At 42.8% G+C, this 10,825-nt stretch overlaps 1 protein-coding gene across 7 annotated transcripts in view; it reads left to right on the top strand.

The window, feature by feature from the left end:
• The first annotated feature begins 1,318 nt into the window (after positions 1–1,318).
• The window catches only part of PARN (poly(A)-specific ribonuclease), a 183,642-nt gene continuing 174,135 nt past the window's right edge, over positions 1,319–10,825 (top strand). For 3 of the 7 annotated variants that reach the window (XM_064295616.1, XM_023557327.2, XM_023557328.2), the window contains exons 1-5: positions 1,319–1,462; positions 1,845–1,922; positions 4,184–4,263; positions 4,762–4,829; positions 4,917–4,998. In XM_064295616.1, the coding sequence (XP_064151686.1) occupies positions 1,444–1,462; positions 1,845–1,922; positions 4,184–4,263; positions 4,762–4,829; positions 4,917–4,998 (327 nt within the window). In that variant the 5' untranslated portion in view covers positions 1,319–1,443. The other 4 variants (XM_064295615.1, XM_003417712.4, XM_064295618.1 and 1 more) reach the window with 3 other exon arrangements.

The raw sequence follows: 10,825 nt of genomic DNA, 5'->3' as shown, positions 1-10,825 counted from the left end.
ACAATGAGTAAGGAAGACTGAAGAAGAATTGATGCCTTTGAATTACGGTATTAGCAAAGAATATTGAATATACATATATAATCAGCTGCCAGAAGAATGAAGAGGTCCTGGAAGAAGTACAGCTTCTTTAGAAACGAGGATGGCAAGACTTCATCTCACATACTCTGGACATGTTATCAGGAGGGACCTCTCCCTGGAGAAGGACATCATGTTTGGTAAAGTAGAGGGTCAGCGAAAGAGAGAAAGACACTCAATGAGACAGCCGCAGTGATGGGCTCAAGCATAACAATGATTGTGAAAATGGCACAGAACCAGGCAGTGTTTTGTTCTGTTGTACATAGAGTCACTGTGAGTTAGAACTGACTTGACTGCATCTAACAACAACATTGGATGTTGTTGTTACACGCCCTTGAGTAGATATTAACTCACAGAGACCCTGTGGTATAAACTCATTGCTATTGAATCATTTCGACCAATAGGTACCATATAGGACAGAGTAGAACCATCCCATAGGGTTTCCAATCTTTACAGAAGTAGAGCAGCTGGTGAATTCGAACTGCCGACTTTCGGTTAGCAGCCCTATGTAATATCGTTGAAGGTGAATTTATTCACTCAATTCATGTTTATTGAGTGTCTATGTGTCAGCGCTCTGCTAGGCTCTGAGGATCAATGACAAAACTCCCAACATAAAACTCCACTAATTGACATGATGGCGGTGGGTTTAGGCAAGACCTGTCTGTTTTGCTCACCATAGTTATTCCTAGTGTAGCCCTTCTCTACGTATACCTCCCATCCTATCATGACGATTATGTAATTTAAGTGTTTCCAAGTGCCAATTTTGACTCCATCTCTCTCCCTTTCCCCAGGTTCTAGCTCCACTGGGTTAGGGAACATATCTTTTCTACACATCACAGTATCCCTAGACCCTATCAGAGTGCTTGGCATGTAATAAACCCGTTGCCATCTAGTTGATTGCGACTTATAGCGACCCTGTAGGACAGACAAGAACTGCCCCATAGGGTTTCAAGGAGTCGCTGGTAGATTTGAACAGCCAACCTTTTGGTTAGCAGCAGAACGCTTAATCACTTCGCCACCAGGCCATATAACAGAAACCTGGTAAATGTGTGTTCACTGACTGGGTGTCAGGACATGCGTATTTCTTCTTCCAAAGTGAACGCCCCCGTCTGGCCTGAGAAACAAGCCACGCCCCTCGAACCTCGCTGGCCGCGCCCCCCTCTGTCCCTGGAAGGAAAGGAGCCGGGCCTTGGCCCCGCCTCCACTGGTGACGCAGAGCACGTGACAGGCGCCGGCGCGCGCTGTTTCCGGAAGTCTCTGCCGCCGGCACCGCCGTCTCTGCTGCTGCTGTCGCTTCTGCCGCCGCCGTGGCCGCCGAGTTCTGCGAGTAGAACGGTCCAGCGGACCGGGTTCCGGCCACTCTGCAGAATGGAGATAATCAGGAGTAGTGCGTGCCGCACGTGCATCTCCCCACGTGCCCTATCACCCTGCTAGGCCCAGGCCTTGGGCCAGCCTGCTTGGCGGGGCCTGGAGCTGAGGCGGCAGCTCAGGGGTTTGCCACCTTAGGCACGCGCACCCCCCGGGGCTTTGCCTCTCTCCGGTCCGCGCATTCGTCGGGGCGTGTTCCCTGCAGGCCTGTGCACCACTCGGGGCCTTGTCCTCCCCAGTCCGCGTACCCCTTGGGGTTGACCTCGCCATCACGTGCATCCCTTGGGGCTTGTCCTCCAGCCCGTGGCCTCATGAGCCCCTGGGTCCACCCCTCTCCCCTTAGGAGCCCATGGGCAGGAAGCCAGGCTCTGGTTCTAAACTTCCTCTCGGTTTCTCTGCAGATTTTAAGAGTAATCTTCACAAAGTGTACCAGGCCATAGAGGAGGCTGACTTCTTCGCCATCGATGGGGAGTTCTCAGGTATCCCTGGGTTGCAAGTTAGTGTTAGCACCTAGCATTGTATATCCACGGCTCCTCCTCCTGCTCCCCCTTCTCAGTCCTGCTGACAGGACCTAGCTCGGTTTATAGCCTTGGGCAAGTTGCATGAGTGCCAGTGTTTCCTCTTAAACTTTTTAAAAAGCATGTAAGAGATACAGTGAGTTTGTGACTTTTTGCTTTTTGAGGGTTGTTGTTAGAGATGATGGTATTGGTGCTGCTGAGAACAGTTTGACATGTACTTGGTAGAAAGCTTGGAGATGAGGATCAGCCGTTTGCAGGTGAATGAGGGTATACCTTTATGTGTTGGTGCAGGTGTTCATTGCCAGCCTTGGAAAGGGTGTGTTTGTACGTACCAACACTTAAAGTAAATTGCAAGGTTTTTTTTCCCTCGTGAATCAGAGGCTAATTTTTAAATTGTTGGAGTCACTGTGACCAGTTTGTTCTCTTGGTATAGATACCCATTTTACTACTTGATTTTACAGATTTTAAAAACTTTTCAGCTCTTTCTAAAGGAATCTTACTGGTTTAAGTATGATCCTTGGGTCCAACATGCAGTTTATAGTTGAAGTCAGTTCCCTAGGCAGCTGAGAGTTTTCACCAGAAATAATGTTCTCTTGTCCTGATGTAGATTTTATTCCAAACTGTTGACCAAGACTGGTAAACTAGCGATGATATACTTCAGGGTTGTTGATGTTTGATTATGCATTAATTCTTTGAAAAGCAACAAAACTTATTCAAATACAGAGATTGTGATTACTGGGTTTTGAAAACCCATTTTAGACACTGGAATTGCCCATTCTCAAATTGAAACGTTCACATCTCCAAATTCATTATTAGAGAGTTTAGGTTGGTGGTCAGTGAAATTAATGCTTGTCTTAATTTCCTAGTGCTACTATAACAGAAGTACCACAAGTGGGTGGCTTTAACAAAAGTTTGTTCTTTCAGCAGTTTAAGAGGCATGAAGTCTGAATTCAGGGTGTCGGCTGTAGGGGAAGGCTTTCTCTCTGTTGGCTTTGGGGGAAGGAAGGTCCTAGTTCCTTGGTTCCTTGGTGATCTTCAAGTGGTGTGATATCTGTCTTGCCCCAGCTCTGCTACTTAACCTTCTCCTTTTATATCTCAAAAGAGACTGACTCAAGACACACCCTACACTAATATTGTCTTATTAACATAACAAAGAAAACCCATTCCCAAATGGGCTTATAACCACAAGTATAACCCAAATCCACTGCCATCAAGTCAATTCTGACTAATATCAACCCCATGGGACAGAGTAGAACTGCCCCATAGGGTTTCCAAGGCTGTGAATCCTTATGGAAGTAAATTACCCCATCTTTCTCCTGTGGAGCAGCTGGTGGGTTGGAGCTGCCAGCCTTTCACTTAGCAGCCAGGCACTTAACCAATGTACCACCAGGGCTACTCAACCACGAGTATATTCCAACTCATAGAGCCCCTATAGGACAGAGTAGAACTGTTCCCTACGTTTCCAAGGAGCAACTGGTAGATTCAAACTGCTGACCTTTTGGTTAGCAGTCGAGTTCTTAACCACTGCACCACTAGGGCTCTAACCACAAGTATAGGGTTTAGGATTTATAGCACATATTTTGGGGGGACACAATTAAATCCATAACAATGCTAATTTTGACAAGAAGTTCAGGAACACTTCTAAATCATCTTAATTTCCTGAAAACATGAAATTTATAGAGGCATTGAATGGCTTACTGATATTTTCACATTGTTTTTGTGTGCCATCAAGTCAGTTCTGACTAATGATGACTCTGTAAGACAGAGTTAGCATTTATTAATAAGTTAAAACCTTTATTTCTTTTTTTAAAAATTTTTATTGTCTTTTAAGTGAAAGTTTACAAATCAAGTCAGTCTCTCATACAAAAATTTATATACACCTTGCTATATACTCTTGATTGCTCTCCCCCTAATGAGACAGCGCACTCCTTCCCTCCATTCTCTATTTTCATGTCCACTCGGCCAGCTTCTGACCTCCTCTGCCCTCTCATCTCCCCTCCAGACAGGAGATGCCAACATAGTCTCATGTGTCTCCTTGATCCAAGAAGCTCATTCTTCCCAAGTATCATTTTCTATCCCATAGTCCAGTCCAATCCCTGTCTGAAGAGTTGGCTTTGGGAATGATTCCTGTCTTGGGCTAACAGAAGGTCTGTGGACCATGACCTCCGGGGTCCTTCTAGTCTTAGTCAGACCCTTAAAAACTTTTATTTCTTAAATTTTAGGAATCAGTGATGGACCTTCAGTTACCGCGTTAACAAATGGTTTTGACACTCCAGAAGAAAGGTATCAGAAGCTCAAAAAGGCAAGGAGATATGTTAGAAAATCTTTTCTTTCCTGTGGTGATTCTCTCAGTGTTGAATTATGGAGAAATATAATCGTTAAACTTGCACATAAAGTTTTTAAAATGCAGCACTTCTTCCTAACTCCAACCGTGAAATATTTTAATGATGCCTAAAGCAACAGCAAAAATAATTGCTAGAAAACATTTTAGGGAAGGCTCCATATTTTTGGCGTTAATTCGGTTTATTGGGGAATGTGATATGGTTGTTTGAATCCTTTAGAAATAGGTGTAATACGATGCTCTGGATAATGGGTAGGTGCTTAACTGGGGAAAAAATAGTTAAGAAATGTGTATAGATTGATAATACCTCTGATATCTAATCCGTATAGTCTGTTCTAATTGAAAGTATTCTGCCAGAGTCAAGTTGGGTGATTCAGAAAGTCCACCTAATTGAAAACACTGTTGCCCATGTTGAATGTACAGCACAGTTTTGACAAATGTTTTATTTTTCTTTTCCAGCATTCCATGGACTTTTTATTGTTTCAGTTTGGCCTCTGCACTTTCAAGTACGACCACACAGAGTCAAAGTAGGTTGTTTTAACAAGCACCTGGAATTCGATTGTCATGGCATAATGTAACCCTCTAAGTCTCCTTTTATCTCTTATTTTCCCCAGGTATATAACGAAGTCTTTTAACTTTTACGTTTTCCCGAAACCCTTCAATAGATCCTCACCAGATGTCAAATTTGTTTGTCAGGTTAGTAGCATAATTGATTTTTTGTTTTATGAATTGCTGATGAGGCAGTGTAGATGTTTGAATTCGTTTAATTTAAAAATTTAAACTATTTAAAATTTGATTCTCCCAGTAACTTTATAACTCCAGGTTTTCCGCAAATCATTTAACTTCTCTGACCTTCAGTTTTAGGGCTATAAATTCATGACACCCTTGGGTCCCTCTTTACTTCAGAATGAGTTACGGAATAAGATGCAAGAGTCAGACAGATGGAAACCAGAACATGAGCTTTATTGGCAAAGCTGGAGTGGAGAGCGTGCTTCATAATGCAGTTCCATCTGGGATGGCTAGTGTCTTACCCCTCTACTGAACCTTCACATCGGGGTCTGCAGGCTTCTCCCTGCCCCATCTTTCTTGCACCTCTTTCCAGGGGTAAAGTTTTTTTTTTTTTTTTTTTTCTGGAAGAGCAGAGTGTATATGTATCCTGTCCAAAAAGAGAGAACCCAGATTAAGTGGTAACACAGTTTGGAAAGCCTGGAGGGCAGGCTTCTTAGTGATTGGGTCTTCAAATTCTTTCTGGAATAAGGCAGGTATGGGACAAAGAACTTGGTTTGGTTCTTTGACTCTGGTTTCTGAAAATAACCTGAGCAATCAAGATGCCTTTGCTTTACCAAATAGCTGGGCAACTAGGGCCTACATAGGCCCCCCACCATACACATATACCTGTTGCCATCGAATTGACTCATGTGACCCTATAAAAGACAGAGTAAAACTGCCCCATAGGGTTTTCAAAGCTGTAATCTTTATGGAAGTGGACTGCCACATCTCTTTCCCACAAAGCAGCTGGTCAGTTTGAACTACAGACCTTTAGGTTAGCAGCTGAGCATTTAACCACTGTGCCACCAGGGCTCCTTCACAGGCCCCCCACACCTGGAGAACTAACTTCAGGAAGGAAGGGGAGCCTGATGCAATTATGCATATTCACTAATTGTCTTAATCATAACTACGTGTGCAGTAAGGCCAAAGTCATGCATTTTCACTGGGGTCCCAGTGACTAGGGGACCTGGGACCTTGGAGCACTCGCTTTCTTTGGGGCCTCCTGGATCTGTGAGAACATCCATGCATGTAGAGGGAGCAGCGAGTTCCAGACTTTGCCTGATGTGGCTCTTTGCTTGTTTCCTTTCTAGTTATAATAAATGGGTAACTGTAAGTAGAGGTGACAGTCTCTGAATTCTGCGAGCTGTTATAGAGAATTAAAGAACTCAGAGGTAGTTAGCCAGCAGGGCTGGCAATACAGAGTCAATTTGTGTAGACCCAGCTCTGGGTGGCTGGGTAATAGAGAAAGGATAGGGTCTTTCTAGCTTGTGACCTAGTCACAGAGGACAAGAGAGAGAGACACCAGTACCACCATCTGAGGTGCAGGGAGTTGTGTAGACTCCTGAGCATACGGTGCTACCCGATGACCTGGCCTCGGGTGGCCAGGGGTGTTTCTACCGGGCTCAGGATAGTGGGGATGAGGTCTGATCTAACTCTGGGTGGTTAGGGTCGGTGAGAAGAATTACCACGAAGAGGCTGGTGACTGGTATGGAGATATGGAAAGGCAAAGTCTGGATCTGTTTCTAGCTGGTGATTAGATTCATGCTGATCCTTGCCACATGGTTAGTGATAAAGGTGGGGTTTGCCCACCTTGCCCCTTCTCTTACAGGGAAGTTGGTAGGGCAGTCCTACCAGCAGGGTGTAAACAAACAGTTGAAATTTAATTGTGTGCCTGGAGCTAAAGAAAAGATGAAAGGAATTAGGGTCTAGCAGCCAGTTTTCTTAAAGAGCAAATTGTAGTGGGTATTTCCTTTATCCTACGGTCAGTAACCAGCTATTTACCGGTCATCTTGGTACACTGAGTCAGAATCGACTTTGCAGCAGTGGGTTTGGTTTTTTTTTTTTCTCATCAAGAGATACTTTATGAAACAGTATTTATAGGCTCTCACTGAGAGAAAAGTAGGCCCCGTTTGGAAGTTTTTATGGATATGGTTTCCTGGTAGTACCAGGAGGAGAGAATTACTTAAAGAAGTGGGTTCATGACTTTGGCCGTGGATTCATGGGTTAATCAAAAGGAAACATTGACAGTGAGACATCTTAGGAACGATGCTCTGTTCTAAAAGACGAACAAGGGTATGATTATTTTGGGATAGGTAAACACATCGCAAGAACTCTACCCATTATAGAAAGCCATGTTGTGGCTATGCCTGGAACAATGAACTTCTAGTTACCAGCTACCCCTTAAAAAAAAAAAAGTTAAAATTGACTTGAAGACAGGCCAGAGGCTAAATGTCTGAAATGACAAAGGGACAAGGGAACTGTGGTTTAAGGCAGAGTGAAAATTCTGGGATTCTCTAGTCCAGGAAAAACAAAGGCAGAGAAAAGGCTTAGACTCAGTATGTAAACACACCTATTGTATAAGATCAGGTAAATGTGTCTTTGGGTTCTTCCTTTTGTCCCCCATTTAAAGTGGTTTTTTTGTTAAAATGCTATGACCGCAGCAGAGTAACTTCTTAAAAGGGAATTGAGTTCTAGAGTCAGCGGGCACGTGTCTAGTCAAAATGGGTCTTGAAAAGCTCATAACCTTAAAGCACATAGGGTTTGTGGGTAAAACACCCTGATATGTTCTTTGGTAAAGAGGTACCTGACACACAGTGAGATGCCACACATTAGGCAGAATGTGGAGGGATGGGCTGACAACCACATACACACTTGGGAAATGTCCTCGTCGAGTGGGATAGCAGGCAGGATGGCATCCGGCTACATCATTTTCTCCTCTTTTTCCTCCTACTATTTCATTTTCTGACTGAAGATCTATAATTGAATTAATGGGTTTTTGTTTAATGCCCATATGAAGGAGCCCCAGTGGTGCAGTGGTTTAATGCTTGGCTGCTCACCTAAAGGTCAGCGGTTCAAACCCACCGGTGGCTTCGCAGGAGAAAAGACCTAGCGATCTCCTGCAAAGATCACAGACATTGAAAACCCTATGGAGCACGGTTCTACTCTGACACACATGGGGTCGCCATGAATCGTAATTGACTTGACAGTGACTGGTTAATGCATATATAGTTGTGAAAAATCCAAGCATTACTGCTGTGTCGGTTGCCATTGAATTGCTTCTGACTTATGTGCCCTGATGTGTTAGAGTAGAACTGTGCTTTATAGGGTTTTCAGTGACTGATTTTTCAAAAGTAATTTTTTTTTCTTTGGAGGTGCCTGTGGGTGGACTTGAACCTCCAACCTTTCCATTAACAGCCGAGTGTGTTAACTGCTTGCATCACCTAGGAACTCCCATTACTGCTATCTATAGGGTAAAAAATGGGTTTTTTATAGGGTAAAAAATGAGTTTTCTTTCTTAAACCCTTTTCCCCATTCCACTTCCCTCCCTATTTCCCACCTTTTGTCTAGCCTTTATATTTAAATATACATTTATATGTGTATACAAATATATGTAATTTTAGCTTTTTCTTTAACATAAATAGAATTCTAATATTCATATTTTGTATAACGCATTTTCCACTCAATGGAATGTCCTCTTATTTTCATTGTAAGGATAAGTGTAATTTATTTAATCAGTCCCTTATTGGAATCTAGAGGATTTTCAGTGTTTCCTTATTATGAACAATGCTACAGCCCACATCCGTGTACGGTGTATCTTTTTGTACATGTAGGAGTATTTCTGTAGGGTAGATTTCCTAGAAGTGGAATTGCTGAGTCAGAGGACATGTGCATCTAAAATTTTGATAGATGCTTCAAATTGCCCTCCCAAATAGCTGTGCTTATCTCTTGAATCTTGAAAATAGCACATTTAGGACAAATCAGAGGTAGCAAATAGTAAACCATAGATTTTGTGGGTCCAAAATGCGTTTTGAGTGGAAAATATATACAGCCTCAAAATGCGAGAAGATGTAACTAGTGTCACTGAATTATACATGTGAAAAATGTTGAATTGGCAAATATTGGGTTATACATACTTTTTACAACAGTAAAAAAACGATCACACAGTAGTAATCTTCAACTGGACCCCTGGCGGCGCAGTAGCTAAGAGCTTGTCTGCTAATCATAAAGGTCGGCAGTTCAAATCACCAGCTGCTCCTTGGAAACCCTATAGGGCAGTCCTCCTCTGTCCGATAGGGTCACTCTGGGTCGGAATTGACTTGACAGCAATGGATTTATGGAATCTTTGACTATCAAAAAAAAGGAATAAATGAATCTTTTTGTGTGTTTGTGGCAAAATGCACATAAAAATTACCATGTTCATAAGTACAGTTCAGTGTCACTAAGTACATTCATGATGTTGTGCCACCATCGTTTCCCGGAACTTTTTAACCACCCCATATGGAAACTCCAATTAAAGAGTCACTCACCATTTCCCCCTTCGCCCAGCCCCTAACCGTCACCAGCCTACTTTCTGTCTCTATGGATGTGCTTATTTGGACATTTCATATAAATGAAACCGTACAGTGTTTGGGGCTTTTCGTGTCTGGCTTCTTTTTACCGATCATGATATTTCAGGGTTCATCCATGTTGTAGCAGGTATCAGTACTTTGTTCTTTTTCATGGCTGAACAATATCCCATTGTGTGTTATACCACATTTTGTTTGCCCGTTCATCCATTGGTGGACATGTGGATTGTTTCCACATTTTGGCTGTTGTGAATAGTGTTGCCATGAACATTCATAACAAGTTTTTGAACACCTGTTCTCGATTCTTTTGGGTATATACTTAGGAGTGGAATTGCTGAGTCATATAGCTGAATCTTTGACTACAGATTTTTAATTGGGTAAAGGGAATTAGGATGTTTTGGAGTCTAGTGACAGGAGCGCAAAAATGCCTTTCCATAGTCCATCCTTCGGTGTCTCTGTTAGAGATGGAATATTGAGACAGGCAGAATTATGAGAACACTCAGGTATGGCAGACAGAAAGAGGGTAGGTAGTCAGAGGACGTTTAATCTTAGATCAGAACAAAAAAGAAACAAGTGGGGTAGAAGCTTTCTTGTTTTAAGCCGTAGAAAACCTGGACGTGATGAACACAGGCAGATGACCCTGTAAGCAAGGTAAGCACATGCTTACTTTGATGTGGTGAAACCTATGTCAAATGGGTCACTACACATTAGTAAGTAAGCACAAGTAAGCCTGTGCTTACCTTGCTTAGTGGGTCATCCCCCCGTCAGAGATTGTAAATTTGAAAAGAGGCTTTGTTTCTGTCAGAAGGTGCTGTGGGGTTGGGAGGGACAGAGGTACTAGCCATACCTAGAAGCAGAAGCTTTGATGTGGTGAAAAATATGTGAAGTTGCTCACTACAGATGATCTGGTAAGCAAGATAAGCATCGTGCTTACTTTGCCTATTGGATAATTTGCCTCTCATGTTGAAAAGTGATTTGTATATACCCAAGTTTGTGTCTGTGTGGGTAGGATTGTCATTTTATATTCCACCATGTTTTTTAAAGGGTGTGTTGGCTAATAAAGATACGATATTTACATTTTATTACAAGATTAAAAAAATAAATAGGAGAAAAAAGATGAGGGTATGATTAGTCTGATAAGATTGTTGTTGTTAGGTGCCATTGAGTAGATTTTGACTCATAGTGACCTCATGGGACAGAGTAGAACTGTTCCACAGGGTTTTCTAGGCTGTAATCCTTAAGGAAGCAGACTGCTGGGTCTTTATCCCACGGAGCCGTTGGGTTGGGTTCGGACCACCAACCTTTTGGTTAGCAGCTGAGCACTTGTTTGTTGTACCACCAGGGCTCCTTATGGTACAGAATTTGTGCCAGAGAAAGTCTGGACTATTTTATCTCTGAGCTTGTTGTTG

Source organism: Loxodonta africana, chromosome 12 (genome assembly GCF_030014295.1).
Source record: "Loxodonta africana isolate mLoxAfr1 chromosome 12, mLoxAfr1.hap2, whole genome shotgun sequence".
NCBI lineage: Eukaryota > Metazoa > Chordata > Mammalia > Proboscidea > Elephantidae > Loxodonta > Loxodonta africana.
This window is presented reverse-complemented; position numbering and strand designations above follow the sequence as displayed.